Source organism: Acromyrmex echinatior, chromosome 13 (genome assembly GCF_024713525.1).
Source record: "Acromyrmex echinatior isolate Ae372 chromosome 13, ASM2471352v2, whole genome shotgun sequence".
NCBI classification, from domain to species: domain Eukaryota; kingdom Metazoa; phylum Arthropoda; class Insecta; order Hymenoptera; family Formicidae; genus Acromyrmex; species Acromyrmex echinatior.
In genome coordinates, this window is record NC_141864.1 from 6,284,743 (window position 1) to 6,309,100 (window position 24,358).

The 24,358-nt window shown below is 33.3% G+C and overlaps 2 protein-coding genes across 3 annotated transcripts; both read right to left on the reverse strand.

Annotated features, from left to right (window-relative positions):
- Positions 1 to 1,172: 1,172 nt before the first annotated feature.
- On the reverse strand, positions 1,173 to 14,280 carry LOC147907550 (uncharacterized). 2 transcript variants are annotated; one of them, XM_011064282.2, is made up of 4 exons: positions 14,127 to 14,280; positions 5,255 to 5,410; positions 3,576 to 3,776; positions 1,173 to 3,402 (listed from the first exon to the last, which is right to left on the reverse strand). In XM_011064282.2, exons 1-4 carry the CDS (start codon positions 14,182 to 14,184, stop codon positions 3,323 to 3,325), a joined length of 495 nt encoding a protein of 164 aa, XP_011062584.1. In that variant the 5' UTR covers positions 14,185 to 14,280; the 3' UTR covers positions 1,173 to 3,322. The 2 variants fall into 2 exon arrangements, with proteins under 2 accessions (XP_011062584.1, XP_011062581.1); XM_011064279.2 differs by lacking the exon at positions 14,127 to 14,280 and adding an exon at positions 7,884 to 9,445.
- LOC105150899 (uncharacterized) lies at positions 14,243 to 24,091 on the reverse strand. Its single transcript, XM_087412899.1, is given in 3 exon segments — positions 14,243 to 14,404; positions 23,647 to 23,961; positions 23,964 to 24,091. Coding segments are annotated over 3 exon segments (507 nt in total). The 5' UTR covers positions 24,064 to 24,091; the 3' UTR covers positions 14,243 to 14,312.
- Between the last annotated feature and the right edge of the window lie 267 nt (positions 24,092 to 24,358).

Sequence of the window (24,358 nt, forward strand, 5' to 3'; positions counted from 1 at the left end):
AAGAGGGAAACGGGGTCCAGAGATGACTGAGGGCGCGGGAAATACGGGAGGGGAGGATACAAGGTGTAGACTTACTTTGGACTCGGGTGTGGAATTACCGTACTTATATTCAGCTCTAATATTAAGTTACCACTTTGCTTTACGGCAAGTGAACAGACCGCCTGCATATAGGAAGCCATCCGAGCACTCTCGGGACAGTCTGTCCCGTTCGTCTGGGCCCACTTACGAATAACAACATTCGTCCGTTCCAGGGAAAGTTTCGCGACAGATCAACGATATTGTTCTCTCGCGTTAGTCTTCCTCGAAATATCGGGACGATTACCTTTCGCCATCGATCGCGTTCTCGATTGCGAAGGGGAAAGAGCGTGAATTTCTGGAAGTAAATCCCATCTGGGCCCATCCATCGCGCTTTCTCGCACTTGAAATACATCCCCGTTCGTTCTTCACATTATTCGCCTGGAAAGGTACTGATCACATCTTCCTTAGCCGATCGAAACCAACGAAACGGAATGAAAACCTACTGAAACGTGTCGAAAAGAGGTATGTATAGCATCACGAGAGATAATTCAATCAATAGAAATTGAAACATTCTATTATACAAAATCAATTTCTTCGCATTCGAAGACACAAAATGGGTTTTAAGAACTGTTCAATGCAGTGTAATGTGAAAAAAGAATAGTTATTAAATGATAAGTGAAATAATTTCAAAGGTTCGATTATATTAATGTAACCAAAAATAATTTTATTTTTTTTAATATTTAATAATTATTATTTAATAATTATAAAAAACCAAACACTTGATTATATTAATTATGTTTGATATCATTCAATATCGTAAAGAGAAAGTTTTCCACAGATACCTGAATCTCTGCACTGAACATCACCTCGTAGTAAAGTTTTCGAGATAATTCTACTTGAAAATTCACTATTAATTTGCGCAACGCACTTTACAAGTAAGAGCGATAGAATTTTCGCATATAAGAAAGTAGAGGTACTGACTTCTGTGCGTGCTGGGGTATGTGCTGGACTTCCTAGCACCATTAGAAATCAGTACTACTCTTCTTAGCATTCGGCAATTAGGGTGCGGAGCGAAACAGAATCGTTCCTTGCGGGTGCAATTGTTCCACCGAGGGATCGAGAAAGATAAGATAAAAATTAACGCACGCTGAAAATAATTAAACATCTTTTCCCTTTAATTTTCTTCATACATCATTGTAATCATCGTTTGCCTGTACATATTTTCGATTGTTTTTCTCTTTACAGCTTTGAGCAATAAAGCGTGGCTCAAAGACGTGACACATGATATTTATTCGATTCACTAAAGTGGTGCTCTGCTTTGTTAAATTATATAGTTGTGTCTACTCGCTTCCCGTAAGTCTCACTCACCAGGAGATTTCTCCGGCATAACGGTCGTTATTATAATATATATGCACCCATGGTCAATGATCCGGCCCCCCCTAGTTGGGATGAATTAAAAGCGTCACAGTTGTCTAAATTATTTTGCCCACGCGACACATGCTTCTGCTTTGTGAATATAATTAAATACACAACAGATATTGTATAAATTAATTTAATTTAGTTTAATTTACTTTATTGCTAAGCTCTATAAAAAGACTACATGTTAACAGAATAACAGACATAAAATATAATACATTAGACTATAATAGCTTGCAAAAGGTTAGACATCAGCAAACTGCTGTTACAAAGCCTACTAGTAACAAAAAACCAGGATTAAGATGCAATGAGACAAAGCAACAATTACAATAATAAATTACTATTTTTAATTGTCAAATTTATTAGTAATTAATAGCTCCGCTCAATTTAATTAAAAGAGAAAATTTCACGATATGCGATCGAGCATTCAGTTGACGAATTGTATTATATATGATCGAATAAAAAAAAAAATAGCTGACACTTTATTGAAACTTGTATTAGGAGGGACTGTATCATTATTTTCCACGAGTGTAATGTTATACGCTTACTAACAATAAGTAAATATTACATACACATATATAAGTATAAACATACTATACTTTGCGAGGAAGTATGAAACATTATAATAAATAACTTTATATTCATACACAACTCGGAACTATACGGTAATGACTGTGGCGATGGCATAATAAAGGAATATGTGTGCCTATATATAATATTAAATTCGCCCGTATAAAATACAACGTACAAAATACAGGCCAATCCTCCTGATGTCTTATACGCGTGTCTGACGAAAAAGCGACAACAACGAGCACTCAGTTGAAAAGCGAGAAGATCAAGGACACTTGATACCCTCCTTATACAACGCAGTACGTACCAATTAAAACAAAATGTCTACGAAAAAATTTAGATGGAAAAAGTGTATAAGTGTATGATTACGAATTTTACAAGACACTTAATAAGAAAGAAAAAATATATAAATCGAATAAAGAAACATATATAAGTCGGATATAAGAAAAATTATAATCCGGATTTTAATTATGAATGAATAAAGCCAGATTTGAAGTTCATTTGTAAAAGATGTAACTTAATATCCGAACTGCTATACTTAGTGATTTCTTAGTTTATCATTTTTTAATTATTTGCTTATATGCTTTTTCCCGAAATGTCGAAATCAATACGAAAATCCAATTTGAAGATCCTGCATTTTTATAAAATCCTGACGTGTGCGTTTATTTCTTTTATTTATCCTCTAATTCAGGCCTATCCAATTTGAGCTTTGGAGCCAAAACGCAAAGCCATTGACAAAAAAATTCAATATAGGTAAGATTTCGGACTATGACATCGACGTCTACCACGGCTTCGGGCGGACAGAGGATCATTATCAGAACGATGGGTGGCATTTATGTTAGATCAATCCCGTGATCGATGAGCATTTCAAACAGTCCGAAAAAGTACGCGACCATCTTCAACACTACGGACAAGGAAACTGGCCTGAATGGTAAATACAGACAGATATTAAACATATCAACACTTTACGGTTGTGTAAAACTTTTACACTGTAAAGTGTTGATGATTCGCATCTAAGTGACGCTTATCAACAGTTTATAATTCCTAAAATCTTACATTGAATTTTTTACATCGCTTTACGTTTGAGTTCCGGAACTTAAATTGGACAGGTCTGCTCTAATTGTAGTTTTACTTGGACGCAGGTTCCTCGAATATAGTCGCGAATTCAGCTAATTCTTATTGATTACGACTTATCATTAATGTATATTTAGCGGAACGATTTCACCCGAGTAGATTACCACAATCGTCAAACGACGATGAGGACAACGACGAGGACGATGACAAGTAAGATAAGATTTCTGGCAAGTCTATCCGGTGGTTAGGTGGAGTCCTTAGTTCGATTGGTTGCCTGAAGCCTTGTCCAAGTGTCGCCGAGTGCTTTTGCGAAATGATCGTCAACTACGCAAAGAATATTTAAGACGAATACTCCAGACTAAGACGAAGCTAAGACAAGACTGGATCCAGATTAGTCCAGCTTGGACCATGGAAGATATCATCCAAGGCCGGTCCATGTTGAATCCAGAATGTCTATTTTATCTCTTACACAACATATATTTAATATCTGTATTTACCACTCAGGCCAGTTTCCTTATCTGCAGTAGCGTTGAAGACGGCCGCGTACTTTTTCGGACCCAGAGACCGCTTGAAATGCTCATCGATCGCGGGATCACTAACGTAAACGCCACCCGTCGTTCTGATAATCGTCCTCTGTCCGCCCGAAGCCGTGGTAGACGTCGTCGTTGATGTCATAGCAGAGTCCTCGATTGTGATACCTGAAAAAAGATGGATAAGTCTTTTATATCTCTCATATCTCAATCGCTGTACGTCTAGTTGAACATTATTTTCACCGTTTTAGCGATTAGACTAAAGAAATCTTATATCGTTATGAGAAAATGTCATAATGGTACATTATTATAATTATATTTTAGCTGATTACTGTAATATTTTATACGTAATATGAAAATTAATAAATTACAAACGTAGATATAATTTTAAAAAAGGATTTTAAATGGAAAATATAAAAATGAATATATGTAAGCAAATTAAACGATTTTTTAAACAAGAATCTAGAAAATCGCAACATTTTCTTCAAAGTAGATTTTTCGATTAGATTAAAGAGAGAAAGAGAGAGAAATAATAATATAATATCATTATTAAATAATGATAAAATAATAATGTTATATTTAATATTAATGACGTTTTAATTAATTACTTAAATAATATTTTACACGATCTATCAGATATATAAAACCACTATTATTTCTAGTATAAAAAAATAAACTTAAAAAATAAACAAATGATAAATTTATCACATTACTATCATGATAAATGAATATCCGTTACAGTATTAATTCCGTTTGTAACTCGATTTATAACTAATACGATGATGAATGTTTTAGGAAAATAAACGTTAACATGCAAGGAATGTCACGTTTGCTATTGAGGGATTAACTGTATTTCCATTGAGAAATACTTCGCATCTGTACAGGATCCCGGTGCAGCAGACGATGCATTGTCATAAAACACACCCTACACAGACACCCCTGATGACAATGGGGACTTAGAGGAGATGCCCAACGACGACTCGGTCAGAATATCCATTATTAGTCGAACCAAATCGGTAAAAATATTTCGAATAGTTTGAAACCCTGACGTAAGATTAATTAAAGTAAGCAAATTTATTTTTTTAAATGTTTCATGTTTCAATAACGGTAAAATTTAATTGTTGAAATCCGATTAGTTTATATTATAGAACTCGAGCGGACGAATATTTCGCTATCCATTTACAGCTACAAATATTAATTCGGATTTCACAATGTTCAGTATTTAATCGTTCCGTAATTATATCTTCATTTCGACATAAATATAAACATACAAATCACTTTATTTTATTCTTCTAAAAAAAAAGTTACATGAAAATTAAAAAATAATAATTTGCTAAAGAAAATATGAATTCAATTGAAATGTCAATCTATGAGTTTTTTCAACATTGAAACTTTATATTTATTTCTCCGCACGAATTGAAATTAAATGTTCATTCGTTCGCAGTATAGAATTTTGTAACTTGACATAAGTTTCTCGCTTATTCGAGACTGAAACTCTGCAAGATCGAAATTTTTCGTCATCAGTCACGTAAAACGAAAAATTGTCTTCCGTCAAAATTTTGACTTTATTTTAATCGATATCAAAAAAGATATTAATTACATCTTTTTTTCTTTTCAGGGATTAATCATTATTAACGACTGCTTACCAACTTGCGTCGTAGGAACGATCACGCTCGGTCTGTTGTGGTGATTATTTGTTCTCGACATGTCCAACGCTTCGCTCTGAATCGGATCTCTCCTACGGTCCTTACGCCAAGCACTACTTGGTTTTCGATGCAGATTCGTCACCTTCGATCTCTCCTCTGCAATATACGAAGACATCATTATAAACGACGTTATTCTTTGAGATGGAAATTCTGAATGAGGAAAACAATCGGCGCTATCAGATATTGACAAACAGATATTCTAGATCAGACCTGTCCAATTTCAGCTCCGGAGCCAAAACGCAAAATCATCGAAGAAGATTCAAAAGAATACAATGTAAGATTTCAGAGACTGTAAAATATTGATAAGCGTCACTCAGATGCGTATCAACACAATACTTTACAGTCCCCGAAATCTTACCCACATTGAATTTTCTGCATCGATGGCTTTGCCTTTTGGTTCCGGAACTCAAATTGGATAGGCCTTATCTAGATAGATCACAAAGAATTTTCTTCGTTATCTCAATTAACTATTATTTATTATACCGGTCGCGTTCAATTTGCTATAGCGAGGATATTTACTTTATTAATGTTTCGTTCTGAGTTGAATTTATTCCGAACTTCCAACCTTTTCGTTTTAAGCGATAGTGAGACGAGCTACGCCTTCGAGTAGTTAAACACGAAATGTACGCATTGAACTTCCGAAGAAAACTAACGTTTTCCCTGTCATTGTTGGGCTGAACTGAATGCGAGGAATGTCAATGTTATTCGGCAGTCATAAAGTGGGGATCTCGGTGGAGAGAAAAGAGAGGAACGGGAAACATAAGGAAGCGACTAAATTGGCTGTAAATATTTTCGTTTGGTATTATCTGTTTGGACAAAAGAATGTACAAGCAAAAGCGCTCGTATACATGAAAAGAACGAAGTAGTAAGTTTGATAGCTATAGATCAACCGTATTATACGAGCTTCGTTTCTGTTCCGCAACTTTCGCTAGTAATGTAGCCAGCACATATATCTAGAATTCCTCTTTTACATTTATTTACCACACTTCATGATGAGCAGCGTTATTGATCGAAATTTATCGGAAATCGCGAGGGTCGTTTCTATTTCCGTGCGGCGGGATATCTAAAATTGGAAAGTCACTCAAACGCAGAGACAACCCTTTACGATCGATTGAGAAAGAGCGAAAAGATAAGGAGGATGAGAAAAAGGACGACGAAGGACGAAGGAAGAGAGTAGTAAAAACAAGTTCGGTTCTCAGGATGGGCAGGAAGTGCCTAATAGCCGTGAGAGGATCGTCAAGATGGCGAAACTGGTTTAGAGAGACGTGTACCGCAGGGAAAAGATGAATGGACCATCGAGATGAACGGAAGCGGGACGGGAGGGTTGCCTCGAGAGTCAGTTAACTTCTCGATATGTGCTGCTGATAATTAACGAACGCATGAGTCTCGTCCCTTTATGACTCCAAATCATAGGGCGATTCGACATTTCCGCTGCTGAAGGTATCCAATAGATAAATCAGGAAAGCCGAAAGTCCTTTTTAGTCCGTAAAATAAAATTTGATGAGAGGAACAAAGCACTCTTACGACATTGCTTGGCCCTTCGACATATATCTTTAATTACACAATTTATAACGCAGTATATATTTTGTTAATAATACTTTATTATTTTTAGCATTATCCTGTAATTGCCAATCGTAAAATCGAACACTAAAAATAAAAAACTGAAGAGTCGAACTCCAAGCGGGAAAATTATTAGCGTAAATTTGCGAATCTTAAAGCAATTCCGAAAGATGCGATGTGCGACGGCAATTATTATTATCAAAATTTTCATCTTAAAATATTTGGAATTAATTTGCAGGAATTTTTGTTTAGAGAAAATGTGATGAAATGAAATGTGTTCAATATAATACACTGAGAGAAAAAAATTATTGCAGTTATCATAATTTATAGTCATTTTCAGTATTAATTATATTATTATTTGGTAAAATTATAAAAATAATTATTATTACTAACATTATACCAGTAATAACTATAAAAATGGAGCTCCTAATCATAATTATTTTACCATGCAATCATAATCACAAATATCAAATACCAAAAATACCAAATATTTTTCTCTCAGTAAATATACCATTAGATACCAAGTCAAATAGCAATAAGATATATGTATTTACATTTTGGTGAGTAAATTCCAACAAAATTTTTCATCGATAAAATCGAAAAATCCATTTTAAGTTGAACATTTGTATTATTGTTTATATTTCTGGACTGTAACATATATACTAATGCATGTCTAAAGTATCTGTCACTCTGGAACGAATGGCATTCCTTTCAACTCGAAAACTACTCAAGTTAATTTACATCTTGTTAACAAAAATCGACTGTAAACTAGGCATAAATATTTTGAAGTATGTATGGCTGTATATCATATTATATAATTTCTGTCAAACAAATCCGAATAACGACGCAAAAAAAAAATTGTAATTTGTTTTCACTAGAAATTTTAATTTTAGATTCAAAATTAAAATTTTTTTTTATAATAAGCTTTTCTTATTCATTTTTTATTCGTTTTAAGTCTATTTGACTCCACCCATTTAGTTTTTTCACCGTGCTTTACAAAATGACATACCTTCCGGTTTGCAAGGCAGTCGGAGGCTATCGACATTAAGCCACGGCTGCCAGAGATGCCTCCTCTTGCATGGGAGCTCCATTTTATTGGTCTTGGGAGCATTAATGGCCAAGTTAAACTGCGGGATCGTGCTCTCTTACGAGATAGGTACAGAATATCTGAGCAAGGCGAAAATTTAGTTCATTCCTAAACGCACTATATTTCTTTCTGCGAGGATTCAGTCTATCGTCACATGTTCTTCACCTTCAGTAATATTACAGCACAATTTAGACTAATTTTTACAGCGATGTATGTATAGTTTTCGATTAAAATATCCATCACATAATGTAATAACGCGCACAATTGAACGCAAATAATGACGAAGGTGCGTAAATAGAGTTAAAAAAATTCAATTGACGATAAAACAAGTTATCTTCATCGATAATGCACGGTTATCTGTAATTAAAAGCTGCTTGAACTAAGCGTTCCTTGTTCTATAAAGTTTCTCACAAACAAATCACAGTTAGCGATGCGTTGCGATTCCACTCTCGCACAAATCTCGATCGAAATTTCGCAAACGATACATGCGCCCATCGTTTGACCGGCAATATAATACTTAAATAATCACTAAATAGTTAACAAAAACTATTCTTGGATGTTACTTTCGATACACTTTATTATTTTCATCCTCGAAATGAAGAATCTGCGCGCTAATTCCATTCAAAATTTTATTCTCGTGAAGATTCGTTCCTGCAGAGAAAGAACTGTGTAATCTCCCTTCTTCTTTTCAAAATTTTTTTCTATTTCCCGGACATTTTTCTGTTTTAGTGTCACAGCTACTTCTGAGAATCGATACAATTATTCTTATTTCTTCCGATCGTGGGCAGACAATCACATTAAGACAATCGACACATCAGAGAAGAGATTGCGGAATCCCCATGGAACTGGAGAATCGAAAGAACTCAGGAATCAAAGGGGAAAAAAGGGAAGATGCGACGAAACGAGGAAATTCGAAAATTACGAGATGTGGAAAACAAATTAAGCGGCACGCAAAAACACTTATAACGAAACGGTCATTTAACACAATTGCGAGGTGCACACAATGCGGAGGAACGACGGCAACGAGGATGAAAATGGCGACGACGCGAGAAGAGAAGTCGCGAGGTCCACTAAAAAAAAAAAGCTCGTCCCTCAAAGGCGCACTCGCGGTTTCGTGAATGCGCCACTCACGACTGTCTTAAGATTCATTCATTCATCCGCCGCCTCGACTCCGCCGTCCGCCGCCACTCTTCTCCCCGTGCAACACGTGGGATCGAAGGAGGTTGCCTTTTACACGTACACACGCATACACGCGCAATGCTGGCACTCGTGCGAGAGTTGTATATACCGAGGATATCCTGCATGGATACGACGAGAATTAAGCGTGTATTTATAAGGTACTATAAGCGCGCGCGCTCGGCTGGAAGCCAACTCGTCTCTTTTCTCGCTTTCTCTTTCTCTCGACCTCTCCCTCTCTATCTCTTTCTCTCTTTCCCTTTTTACCAGGTAGACACGATATACTGGGTGTGCAGAGACTAAGGACAGTATTCCTAGTTTATTCTTATGTTAAGATCGTCTTGAGTATTGTCTTAAGACGCTAATACAGCTTTCTGATTGGCTTATGACATAAGTATAGTCTTAAGATGTCATAAGCCAATCAGAAGGCTGTATTAACATCTTAAGACAATACTTAAGATGATCTTAACATGAGAATAAACTAGGAATACTGCCCTTAGTCTATGTTTAAGACAGTTTCAAATATAATAGGCTGTAAGTCATTATCTAAGCTTTAAGTCTCAAGCTGCGAGAAACAAGACTAATTATTGTTGATTATTCTTTTCTTATAACTTAAGACTTAAAACTTAGATAATAGCTTATTGTAGAAAGTCCATAAGAATCGACTATGAATACCTTATGATATCTCAAGACTGCACTTAAGAACTGTCTTAAATATAAAAACTGACTATGATCGGTATTCACAGTTGGTTCTTATTTGAAGACCGTCTTAAGTAATGTCTTAAGTCGCTAACGCGACCCTCTGATTGATTCATGACATCTTAAGATTATACTTAAGACGGTTTTAATATAATATCTGACTATGAATACCAGCCTATGAATACCAAAAATTCGCATATATGTCCTTTGATCATTTAAGACCCAATAAAATGAACTTAACGCGCTTGATATATTTCTTCTTTTTAACGAAACACTCTAAGCCAAGTCGAACTAAAAAACGCGCGAGTATTCGCAGTTTTTTTAAAAGTTGCATGTATACTGGATGCGTAATGCGTTCCATTTAGTGCTTACAGAGCTTATCAGCATCATTTGTCCTTTTTTAAACATTTAATAAACAAGAATAAAAGAATTCCAAGAGCGAACAGCAAACTGAACGTAGCCCATATATGGCTTGTTTCAAGAAAGCCAATGAAGAAAAGCATTCTGAGAAATTTACACGTTATGTGGTTATTAAGTGATAAAAATACGACGGAAAGTAAAAGTCGTTAAACTGAGAGCCAATTTTAGTCGACAACTTGAATCCTCTTTTTCTAATTTTTAAAGATAAAAATGACATTGACTGGATTTAAAATTAAATTAGTTTCAGTCACAAAGTCTTGTTTTAATTTTTATAATACATCGATTGGGTTAGAATTAAACTAATTCTCGACTCGAAAGAGAGACGTGCGATAATTTTGCACGACCCTGTATATGCGCGATGCAACCGATGCGATGCACGCGCGAATGCGTCGAATGGTTGATAGCGTGTGTTTATTTTAACCCTTTCGATATCCACATATAATCACGCGTCATATCATACATCGAGTTTCATTGATTCGAATGTAAAAAAAAGAAAAAAAAGGGAAAGAAACACGCTGTCTTCCTTTATACATATAATTTTTCCCTACAATTCTGATCTTTTTATAGAATATTGTGTATAAAATTCTATCAGAAAAAAGTACACATATAAGATATTTTCATAAAAATTTTCATAAAAATTCATGAGTCAAGATAATGCATTCGTAAAATATTAATCGTTCGTTAATTCGTTAAATTTAATGGAGGCATTAATAATAATTCTTATTTACATATTTTGTAGTGATATTATTTATATATACTGATTTTTATAATTGCATTAAATATAACTTGCTATATGTTATACCGATCATATTCAATGCTCGTTTGTTCGTGCACATCATTTACATTATTTGCATCATTCTGCATTCATTATTCGAGAAACAGAATACGAACCGTATAAAATATGTATATGCATACAGAGGGTTAAATAGTCATGGCACACTTCCTGATAAAACATATCTAAACGAAAGATGGTCGCTGCGCCAAAGAATATAAAAAATTCGAGATCAGCAAATGCATTCGAAGGCAATCACATCGAGCTGAACACGTGTACTCAATCTGCAAATACGTGGAATTGAAACTATAAACGGCACCTATGCGGAATCGTGACACTTGCAAGTATTGCGTGTGTCCTTAAGTCGACTAGAATTCAGTTGAATATGTCCTATGACGAATAAATAAGAGATCATCTTATTTTTAATTAATTACAATCGAGTCAAATTAATGTTCTTTTAATCTCAAAGACAATCGATATTATCTCGAATTAGAGAGAATAATAAAAAACATTATATAAATTATATTTATATATTAGGTGTTGGAATTAATTCGTAGCGTTTTACAAGTGATGGGAAGTACTTTCATTAATGTATTTTTTAATGCTCATGTGAAATAAATAACATTCTTTCATTAAAAACGCTACGAATTAATTCCAACACCTAATAATTAAAATATTATATATATAAATTATATGAATTTATATAATTATGATAATTACATTATATAAAGACATTATAATTTATACATAAAATTGATATAATATTTTAATTGTCACTCCTTTATTCCATAAGTGACACAGTTTGGAAAATATAAGTTTCAAATTATTATATAAATTATTATTATGAATTAAGTAAACATTATTCTATCAATCATCGAAAGTGAATTTATTTAATTCCATCACAAGTAAAAATCATCACAAGTTAAAGAGTGTCTATTGTACTTTGCGAATGAAGTAAATAATTAAAGTATTTTTTTTCACACTAAATATTGTTTTTTTAAAAGAATTATTTTTTAAAATTTACAAATATAAAATTATTTCACGATTATAAAATTATTTTTCAAAAGTAATGAAACAAAAATGATAAAAATAACACTTGTTAACAAAATGACATTTCATGTAAGAATATACTATTCTTCTTGTCGATATTATATGATTAGACAATAATTTAAAATGATAATTAATTTAATTAATTTAATTACTTAATAAAAATATTGTATCGTAACTAAAACGTCGTATTCGCCTGCACTTCTAATTTCACCATTCGCGCAGAATGTTCGGATCATTTTGCTAAGAGGATTTCGTAAGGCGGACAGTTGAACACAAAGCAAAGAATGCGATTGCTCACCCGCGATCGCACGATCGAACGATCGATTCCATGTAAAAACGATTGCGCGGCTTGTGACAATATGTTACGATCGCGAATTTATGTCAGGTAATAGCACGTTGCATTATAACTCGGCGCCCGCGATAATAATAGCGATACCCACGGCGATCCAACTTGCATACGAACGAGCCTTCGTTAATGTCGTCGTGCACGCGCGTGAAATATAGAATGACTATTGAACAAATTATGCGAGGAATGCCGACGGCATGTCGAGTAGTTTTGTCGTCGTTTCTGAGGTCTGTGCATTCCATGAGAATTTGATCGCGTTGCATTTCATTGTCAAGTTATGTCTTTATACTCCATTCCCATCAAACACTAATATTTTCCGGATGAGAAATTGACGGTAAAGTAGAAGAAATGAATTTCCCTGAGAAAGATCAAAGCAAAATTAAATAAGTGAGGTATGGAAAAGGCATGAAAAAGGCATGAAGGAATTTCTGTGAATGACGATACGATAGAACGAATCCGACTGAAACGATTCATTCAAAAAATGCTTTTTGTTTCTACTACTGTCCGAAAATTTAAGCCTATTCTATAATATGCTATTCTATAATGTGCTGTCTTCTGCTTTTTACTGTTTTTTATCTTGTCTTTTTGCTTCTTATCCGGTTTTTTGTTTTATGTCGCCCGAGATAAAAGTTAACGAACTTCGAAAGAAACAAGAAATACGCAGCAAGCAATACAATGTCTATAAAACGATTGCAAAGGAAAAAAAAACAAGACGTAAAAAGTAAGAAACAGGAAACAAAAAGCACATTATAGAATAGGCTTTACATGTTCGAAATACTTTATATATTTTTTCTCATCGAATATCTCGTTTTTTAGATAGTCATCAGGAAATAATAAAATCTCCGAATTCCTAATGTTTTGAAACGATGTAACTTAAATAATTGCTTACGAAGTCGTCAATAATCTCGCATTATTCGAACTATAAGAGAGAGGAGGGCTATACTTTTTTATTGTGTTCTTATAACGATAAGAAAAACATTATCCTTACAGAAATTTAAGTGATTAATTATTTATTTTAATTACTGTTGTACTTTTAATACTCAAAATATTAAATTAATCATTTACCTTTCAAAATACTTAAATAATTGGTATATACAATAAATACCTCCTAAAACTACTGCAAAATTTTAGAAAACAATAATAATCGTTTAACGTATGATTTTTTAATCAAGTTTTCTTGGAATATTATATATGGTACTATCATTCCTCATATTATCGAGAGAGTCAAAGTCCACAAAAAGAAAAGCTTGGTAATATTAAAAATAAAATTTTTGTAATAGCTAGCTAAAATACATTTAATCAAATATTTTGATTAATATAACCAAACATAATCCTTACGATTTTACTGTTTGGTGATACTAAATTTTTGTAAGAATAAAATTACATTTGATTATATTAATCAAAATATTTGGTTAAATATATTTTAGATAGCTATTACAAAAATTTTATTTTTGATATTACCAAGCTTTTTTTCTTTTTGCGGACTTTAATTCTCTCGATAATATGAGGATATACAATGATAGTATACAATGTTCCAAGAAAACTTGATTAAAAAATTAAACGACTATTATTGTTCTCTAAAATTTTGCAGTAGAATTTTAGGTATTGGTATTTATATACCAATTATTTAAACCTATTTTAGATAGCTATTACCAAACTGATTTTTCTGTGCAAAATAAAATTCCAAGAGGTATAAACTGACCTTGCATCATTGTCGCTGCTCTGGAAAGGACGTCCAAGGCACTCTCGACGGCAGACATCTCTTCTTTCGTTCGTTCCGTCCGTTCAAACTTTCCTTCTCTTTTTCCTCTATTCTCCTTCCCTCGCGTGCCACCCTCGCGCAAAATTCGCGCCCTTACAATACTTGGTGGATCTTCAAATATTCTTTTCACAGAAGATATCGCCTTCCTCGTGTTGTTTTTCTGTAACAAGGATACGTCCTTGGCTCGTCTGCGTTTCCACGTTGCAAATTCAGGCGCACTGTGTAGGGACAAAAGTCGAACTTTAACTGTTTGGGCCTTCCTCGCGGCCGAAGGCGGCGCAAATAAAGTAAAACGGGAATTAAAAAACATGACATTGTCTGTGGAATGCGGACCCCTCACCGTCGACGCCCCCCTCTCGTGGGAGGACCCCCACCCCCGCGGCACTCCTCTCGCGGGAACCTCTTCTCGCGCGACGTATCTAGCAATGAAATCGACACGTTCGCGTTCATCAGCACGTTAACGTCGATTGATAATCGCTTTAATAAAATTTAATTAGATGTTACAACGTTATCGCTGCAATTTTCAGTTATTGTCGATGGAATTTAAAATCGATTGTTCCTTATTAAAAAAATATTGTAGGCATTAATAATTTTCAAATTATAAGCGATTAGTAACCTGTTTTTGTATTAAATTTAATGATATTTAAATTATGTACATAATTACGTAGAATTTTAAATAAGACTGACTGATTTTTCTAATAAATTTCATGATACAATTCGAGTTTAACTGCTACAAAATATACGAAAATAACTTAAATACAGTCACAAGATTCAGATAGTCATTAAGATGATAACTTATTACTACATCGATTGCTAGTCTAATAGCTGAGAAAACTCAATCAAGAAAATTATTATGAGAAAAAAAAAGTTATTTAATTGTGTTTCATATCCATTTTTTTTGATAGTTCTTACATTCCTCTCAAGTTACAAAAATTGAAAATTGTACAATCATCACGTTCTTTTCAAGTTACAGGAATTGAAACTTATACATCAAAATCCAAAAAAAATTCCAGAACAATGAAATAAACTTTCAAGTATGTAATTTATTGATTAACAATGAATAGTATTAATGTACACTTAACGTCAAAAGATAACGTTATCGAAGTTATCATTATTTATCATTTAATCATATTGACATTCTATTACGATATATGATACACAAATAGAACATCAAATAAAGTCTACGTGATAATTATTAGATTAAATTTTTTCATTAATATAGATAGAACTTTTGACACATTTTGGAAAGAAAATATTTAATGAAGAATCGATGTTTTAAAATATGTTCGATATGATTTAGAAAAATACATTAACAAATCTTGATCAAACATTTTACACAACACACACACACACACACACACACACATACACACACACAAAACACAAAATATAATAACATTTCAAACAAATGTAATCAATTTTCAATATACAATAAAATTACATTTTTTTTTTGTTAAGTGATGAATTTCGAGATACTATTCAATTTAATTGATGATTTGTTTCTACTCTAATATATTTTATAATGACACACGTTAACTAGAATGTTAAGCAAGGTCTACGTGAAGGCGCATGACAATCAGATATGCACTGAGAAAAAAATATGTATTCTAAATTTCAATAAATATTTATTTGAATAGTACGTACCAACTAAATACTTATTAAATATAAAAATATATATATCTTTATTTGGTACAAAAAACATTAATTTGATTTAACAATCACTTCTTTTTATTAAGTAAATATTTATCTATTGTAAGTAAATGTTTAGTTGGCAGTATTCAAATAAATATTTATTTAAATGTGGGCTATTTTTTCTCAGTGCATATCTGATAATTGAATTTCTTCCATCAATAAACAAAACAAAAGAAATCAATAAATAGCAAATAGAACAACCGAATTTGAAATATGTTAATTAATGTTAAGATACATTTAACGTCTGTAATACTTTACTTATTGATATAAGATCCAACAACAAAAAGGCATTAATTTCAAAAAACCAAAATGACATAAAAAAACAGTGAATACAATAATTTTTGTAATAAAAATAATCCAAATTTGCAAAGGTAACATAAAGAAAACCCATGTCAACTCCGAAAACAATTTGTTCAAACATATTTCACAAATATCCTATAAAATATATAACAGTCTCCTCGCATGAAAATTTTTTATAATTTTTTTATTAAGTCTTGAATTTAAAAATATTGTTCAATTTGATTATTTTTAATAACGATTAGTTAATTTCTATTTTTTATGAATCTTCTCTAATATTAAACATTTTTTGACACAAAAGAAAAAAAAGAAAGTATGATAAGATTGTTTTCGTCTTGCGCTTTAATATTTTACGAAGAGTAAGAGGGACGATATTTTCAATTTTAAAAATGAAAAGAAAGTTTGTGGCTGGTTCAAAGCCATTGCTATTTTAATCGCGACCTCTCTCATTCTTTCTCATCCTCCTCGCGTGCTTTTCCTACTTCTCGCAACACTACCGTACGGTCGACATCACGATTTCATCATAACAATATAAACAACCTTTTGTCCACCTTCCTACCGCTTTGCGCGATTTACTCTTTCCGGTGTTTTAGCTTTTTCTTCGTTCTCTTCAAAAAACTGTGAATTTGCATAAGTCGATAAAACCATCTTACTTCGCATCATTTCTTCTTTAATTAATTCAACTGTTTTTTTAATTCTTCATTAAAAATTAAAATATTCAATTTCCTTAAAACTGAAATTATAAAATGAATAAATAATTCAAAACACAACTTACAATCTTAATTCTCAGATTACAAGATTGGACATTACAACTTTAATTATTCCTTATATTATTAATTTTTTCTTAACAATTATTATTTCAATTATTATTTCGTTAGATTATGATTAATTGTCATAGTTATTATACTAATATATGTGTTTTATATATATTAGGTGTTGGAATTAATTCGTAGCGTTTTACAAGTGATGGGAAGTACTTTCATTAATGTATTTTTTAATGCTCATGTGAAATAAATAACATTCTTTCATTAAAAACGCTACGAATTAATTCCAACACCTAATATATATATATATATATATATATATATATATATATATAAAACACAAAATTTTATAAATTTAAATTGCTTTTATTAATTTAAATTATCATTCTTAAAACTCTTCAAGTTTATTTTTTTGAAGAAAATCTTTCGACTGACAAGATACCGCCCGATTCCGTGTTATATTTGTCGAGTTTCTTGAGTGATAAAGAGACGAGATAAGATTGAAAGGATGAATCTGGTTTACAAAGGCGCGCCGTTTCTCGGCCGTGCCTCTTCCTCTCAATTTTACGCGAGTACTGCGCAGTGTAAACGTTTTATGAATCATAACGGCCGTCGTCAGTCGGCGTGCTATTTAAACGAAAGGACGACCCGAATAAAGTGTATCGCGAACGCGAGAGTCGTTGCGCATAAATGCTACATCATTGTGCGAGAAATGACGAGCGTTTGTAAATACAAATCGCTGTAATTGCGTCGGAATTCGGAGACGTAATCCTTTCAACACACGTCGTATACGTGAAATTCAACTGTAATCCACTTACAAATATTTTTACTTAGCTCCCTTTCTCAATTTCGGCACAATTCCATTCGATTCGAGGACGAATCTGAGCACGTAAACACACATAATTATGAAATTATTCGGAATGAATTCCAATTGGAATTGTTCAATTATTCCCTAGATTTCTATTGTGTTTTCTAAGGAAAATGGAATAATTCCGATCGGAATCCATTCCGAATAGTTGTATAATACTTTATATAATACGTGCCTTATCTTTCTATGGATTGAATTTTTAACGATTTTTAACAAAACGACGAATAAGCTTCTGCTATTTCAATCAATTTTAAATATATTTAATTTTGTTCAATTACCAAATAAAAGAGCCACAAAAATTTATCTTTATATTTATATTGTTTTTCGTTTCTCTTTTATTATGAATTATCCTATAATTTATATAAAAATTATGAATGAGATAAATTATGATCCAATCAGAAATATTTTAAAAAATATAAAATTGAGAAAGATGCAAACAATAAGTCTCGATAGAATCATATAGATTGGAACTGATTAAATGCTTTAGACGTTTAATTTTAAATAAATTTGAATTTTTATATAGATCAAAGTTACAACGGAAATTTAGAATATTCAATTCGATTATCGAGAATGTTGAATTAACGATGTGTGAGCTACAGAAAGAAATCTAAACATCTTTAAATCTTTACACTTTTGACTAACGTCACGCACGCCGATCTAATCACTCGCGAACGACAGATTCCCATGTATTATTTCAACCAAGATTCAATCGAATACATATAGGGTGTTCCGAAGTTATTGTCTCTATAAAAAAAAAACTCCAGAAGTCAAACTGAAATGACGCTATATCAGAATAATAATTTTATATATAATATACAATACAATTTTCAAATAATGCATTTTAAGAATTTAAAAGAATTTTCGGATTATGCATAAAGTAAAATTTTTGGACCTTTCAAAGGACCTTTTCTTGAGTAAATGATTAACATTTATTCTATTTGTTTAATAGCCTAAAAATTTATGTATTCACAAATCTATCAGTTTATCACAAGCATCAAATTTCAAAATCTATTCTCTCTTTTTCTCTCTCTAAATCCAAGTTTAATTCTTTAATCAAAATTATTAAATTAAAATCAATTTGACTTGCATACTATATATATAAACTTGCTTCTTCGGTAAAATTTTATAAAATATTCTTCAAAAGAAAATAAATTCTTGTTTTGAGTTTTTTTTAAATTTGTTGTAATAAGTATATTTTAAGATTATTATATCAAGAAAATATTCTTTGTTAAAGATAACGTTATTTAAAATTTAAGAGAAAAATTAAGCTGAGCAATCGCTTCTTTTAACAGTAGAATATTTTTCTATTGTAACGTTAATGTACCTAGAGTTTCTAAAAAAAAATTTACACGATGCTAATAAAGATTTAATTGTCAGAATATTAAAAACCATAAATTAAGTTCTCATCTAAAGAAACTTCTGAGAAAATTTTCGTCCAAAAAATAAGTGATTTCGATCCGTCGAATAATTTGTACACCCTGTATATTCACAAACATATACATATATACGCACTGAATAGCACGTGGTATGCGGGCGATTTACACTGCTCGAGAACGCGAGAGCTCGAAACCGCCGATCGAGATTTCTTGTCGTTCTCGTTGACGAACTCATAAAAAAAAATTCGAATGAAAATTGTATAAAGTTTATTTGTATATTTAAATTTCTCGTCTCAGCTGTCTCTTTGGTTTTGCCCACATTTAGCCTCATTTTAGTAAAATACGCAAATATAATAAAACGTGAAACCAATTTTTATACAATTTGTACAAATGCATTTTATATAATGCATAAAAAAGTAGAAAGGAATTGAATAATGAATACGTGATGCTTTACGGTCGACTTCCTGGGAAAACAGGGAAAATGTCCAATGACAAAGTGATGCGATGTGTCGTATGGATTTATACTTACACATCCGTGAAGTGACAAATCAATTGTCATTCAAGAAAAACAATAACATCGCAGATACATATGTGACAGCGTGAATCGTAAGAATCACAAGAATTCAGACAGAATGACAAAAAAGCACGGTAAAATTTCAGAAATGAACGTGCGAAAGCGTGCTAACAAAGAAATTTTCAAGAACAAAGGTTCGTTTGATTATTGCAAACCAACATTTCGCTGCGTTGCAACAACTTTTCCCTAAACAAAGATCGGTAGATTGAGAAAAGTTCGACGAACCCAATGGAATTCCAAACGCGAGCGCGTTCCTCGGAATTTTTACGCGCCGACGCGCGAACGAAACGTCAAGCGAGTTAATCGTCTCTCTTCTATTCGCCATAATATGGACGTTGCATTTCCACCGAAACGTAGGAACGTTAAAAATATGCGACAAACATAAAGAAGAAATAAAAATATTTTTGAGGTGAAGAAATATTATAATTTATTGTATTCCAAAAAGGAAATAAAGAGATTAATTATTTAAAATTAAAAAAAGAAAAGAAAATTATTTAAATACATCTTTGACTTCATAAAAAATTTTTTGCTAAAACTCAACAGAAAGATAGCCATATTTATTTAGAGAGACAAAGTCTGATGCTTTCGTATATTTAATCTTTCATAAATGTCATATCTGCTGCACTTTCTAAATTTCTAAATTTTATGTACTTGCGAAAATAAATTTTAGGAAAGAGCGAGAAGGAGGAAAGAATAGATAATAAAAGCGAATGTATTTTATTTCAAATGTTATTAGAAATAAAGAAAAAATTATTTAAATATTGTATCTCTGATGTGATGAAGAGTTTTCCATTAAAACTTATCATGTAATCAGATCAGATATTTCATTCGCAAAGGAAGGTAGGCAAGAACATTTATCTTGATTAAGAAGAGAACAAAGTCCGATGTTTCTACAGATTTAATGTCATAAATATCAACACGTTTGTAGTCTACACTTTCTAAATTTCCAAATCTTACGAACACTTACAAACGTCGCAATTTCAGAAAAGAAGAAAGAATTATAACAAACAAATATATTTTATTCCAGATATTATTAAAAGTAAAGCAAAGAAGTTAATTAAATATCGATACGCCTTCATGGTAAACTTTCTACTAAAACATTCGCTCGAGAAGGTAGCCAAGAAACATCTACCTTCGTTTGGAACAGAACAAAGCCCGGTGTTGTGTGCCCGTAGATTTAATCTCATATAAATATCATCTGGTGCACTTTCTAATTTTCAAATTTTGTACGCAAATACTTGCAAAAATCACAATTTCAAAAAGACGTTTATTTTCATTTGGAAGAAAACAAACTCCGATGATTCTATAAATTTAACTTTCCATGAATCATTTGATATAATTTTCTAATCCCTCTAAATTTTCAAATTTTGTTCTTGCAAAAATCACAATTTCAAGAAGAATAAAAAAATAGAATATAATATATCTTGTTTCAAGTGTTGTTAAAAATAAGAAAAATAAATTATTTAAATATCTGATCCGATTTCATGAGTTTTCTTTTAAAATACTCGGTAGGAAGGTAATTAAGATAATTAAGAAACATTTATCTTCAATTAAAATTTCGCAGATTCAATCTCTCAATTCTTCCACGTCTAGTTTCTAAATTTCTAAATTTTGTGCACTTGCAAAAAGCAATGTTTATTTTTACTAATAAATAGATTAACTTTAATTTTAGTTTAACTCACTTTTTATTTTCTTCCAATTTTAATAATTAAAGATAAGTTAAACCGAGATGAAAGTTAATCTACATTAGTATAAATGGATATCAGAGAGATAAAATTAAAAAGATATAGAACAGTAAGAAGATACAGAAAGGTATCGTGAATGCGGTAAATAAATTGTGCACGAATCATTATGTAGTCATCATTCTTGCATTCGCAAAAATCGCGCGTCCAAAAATCATACCAAAAAAATCATCCCGACAAAGAACCGAATAGAATTCCGCGGCGGCATTTCAACCATCGTTCTTTAAGCACCATTTTAAAAAATGTCAATATTTCGCACGATCTCCATAACACTATAGAATTCGGGTTTCATAATACGTATAGGAGACACGTGCGGGTATTTCGCGCTGAGTTTCTCTCGTTTCTCCTAAACCAGCACCAGATATATAACTCGTGATTCGTTAATCATATGATAGCGCGAATAAGCAGATTCGTCGAGTTCGCACTTATTGTCCACCATCCATGCAATTCTACTATAAGCTCAGCGATTTGTTAATGACATCAAAAAAAGCGCAAACCATTGCATTGAGAGAAAAATATATTATACTAAATTTCAATAAGTATAATATTTCAAAGCGCAATTCAAGAGACTACTAAATGTGATACATAAATTCACATGAAATTATTTAAAGTACTAACAATAAAATCCAGTTTCGACCTGTATAGGCATTGTTTCTTTTACTCATTATTTAATAAATATTTGTTTGAATATCAATTAAATATTTACTAAATGTAAACATATTTATTTGGTACAAGAACCATTAAATTGATTTAATTATGACTTTTTATCATTTAGTAAATATTTTCTGTAAATAAATATTATATTATAGTATTATACTATTCAAATAATTAGTTATTAAAATTTAGTACATTTTCTTGTCTGTGTAAAAATCAGCCAATTTGTGTGATTCGTATATAAAACTGCAAACGATGAAGCACGAATTGTAAATAATGTAGACGATTATGCCTGTTTCTACCAATCTAATCTCGAGTAACTCTTCATCTTTTTCTAGTTTTAAGAATTAAGAAAGAGTAAAGGATAATTTAGACTGAGATTAAAGTCAACCTACATTGGTAGAAACGCACACAAGACACACTTACTATTTACTTTTTTCTAATCCTAAGAATTAAAAACTGTTTACTCTAAGAATTCTTAGAATTAGGAAAAGATTAATAAGTTAAACCGTAAGTTTAAAGTTAATTTTATATTTCTGGAACTGGGATCTACTCTGCAAATTGAAATGTGCTAATAATACCTACTATAATAATACCTACTATAATAATAAGTACCTTGATGTGATTTAATTGACACGTTCGAATATACAAATCCATTTTTCTATGCAGTATCGTATTATCTTTACGGGAAACTAAATAACATTCATATATAAAGGTTACTTATTAGTAGTATGATTACACACTTGTAGAAAATTATCGTGCTAAACGCAATGAATTTCTCAGCGCAAAAATCACTGCAAAATTCCGAGACACGAAACAACACGAACTTCTTCGGAAGTGTCGTCCTTGACTTTTTCAAAACAATTTAAAGGCGAATTCGCCCGCTGTGGTAGAAATCGTGTACCTGCGAAATTCCTTTGGCAAATCAGCAAATGCGACGATGAGAATTTTCAACGTATATATGTCTTTCTCTCCCTCTCACTCTCTCTCTCTTTCAGAAACGGCCAATCACCCCGCGAACGCACGAGGCGGTTTTTTTCGAACCTCCGAATCGCCGATGGTTCAAAGTTCGCGAAGTAAAAACCGTCAACGATGACGACGATGACGGGTTGCGCTACTCCGAGCGATCGTCGCCGTCGGCGCCACCGCCGCGCGGCGCGTCTCTCGACGTTCGCGGGGAATCAATAGAGGAATGCGGCGTAGCGTAGAAGAATGCAAAAAGAGACGAGAAAAAGGGAGGAGTAAAAAAGAGGAGAAACAAGCACGCGCGCGCGCGCGCGCGCGAGAGAGAGAGAGAGAGAGAGAGAGGGCGAGGAGGAAAGAGAACGACGACGCGTAAACGCGCGGCATTCCTCGGAGCGGACGTGCGCCGGCACGTCGTTTATTCCCGCCGCGTCGCTTTTATTTTGACAGTCCGTGCAGGCATTCGCATTGCGCGCGCGGGCGCACGCCGTTACACGCGTGTGCGTATTAGATCTTTTTTTTTTACTCACCCGTGGCTCGTCGCTCCCCGATGTCGCTCCGCGTAGCCCCGCGACTGTGCGCAGCACCTGCGAAAAATACGCAAGTTTCACGCGGCGACAGTTCTTGACTTCTTGCGTTCTTGCCCCACCGGAGTCCGGAGTTCACCGTCACCGCGCGCTCTGACACTCGGATGAACGCGATGTCGAGATCGTACGGCACTTCACGTCGTCGGCGCGTCGTGCTGCGGCCGGTTACCCGTACCCATTGAAAACCACGAAAATCTAATGGTATGCGGGCGGGTGGACGCGCGCGCGCGGCACGGCCCGTTTGACACGACAGGCAGCCTCTGCTATTCGTCCTCATCCCTCCCCACTCCAGCCCTCTTTCACCCGCGCCTCTGCCCGCCTTACGCCCTCACCCTCACATACCCGCGTGCGCTCGGGCATTACGCCGGAATGCGCGGTATGCGGACCGACTGTCGCGCCACTACGGCAGGATCGTCAAACTCCCCACGGCGCGACGGCCGCAGCCTTGTAAATACGCCAGCGCGGCTCTGTCGTTGCGAACGAGGACGCATTTTTTTTGCGCACGCGCAAAAGTAGTGCCAAGCGATTTGAAGTAGCGTAGTTTACGGAAATATAATGGTATCATCAGGGCCTACCGTGAAAAGAAAACGTTGAAAATGAAATATGATGCCCGTTATTTCTGAACCATTTTTTATCAACGTAGATTTTGAATTGA

Bases quoted from the DNA above. Each gene is read 5' to 3' on its own strand.
- LOC147907550 (XM_011064279.2), bottom strand. From the start codon at position 7,965: ATGGAGCTCCCATGCAAGAGGAGGCATCTCTGGCAGCCGTGGCTTAAT. The intron at 5,411-7,883 runs GTATGTCATTTT...CGTATATTGCAG, and splicing joins ACTGCCTTGCAAACCGGAAG to AGGAGAGATCGAAGGTGACG. The intron at 3,777-5,254 runs GTAAGCAGTCGT...ATCTTTTTTCAG, and splicing joins CGTTCCTACGACGCAAGTTG to GTATCACAATCGAGGACTCT.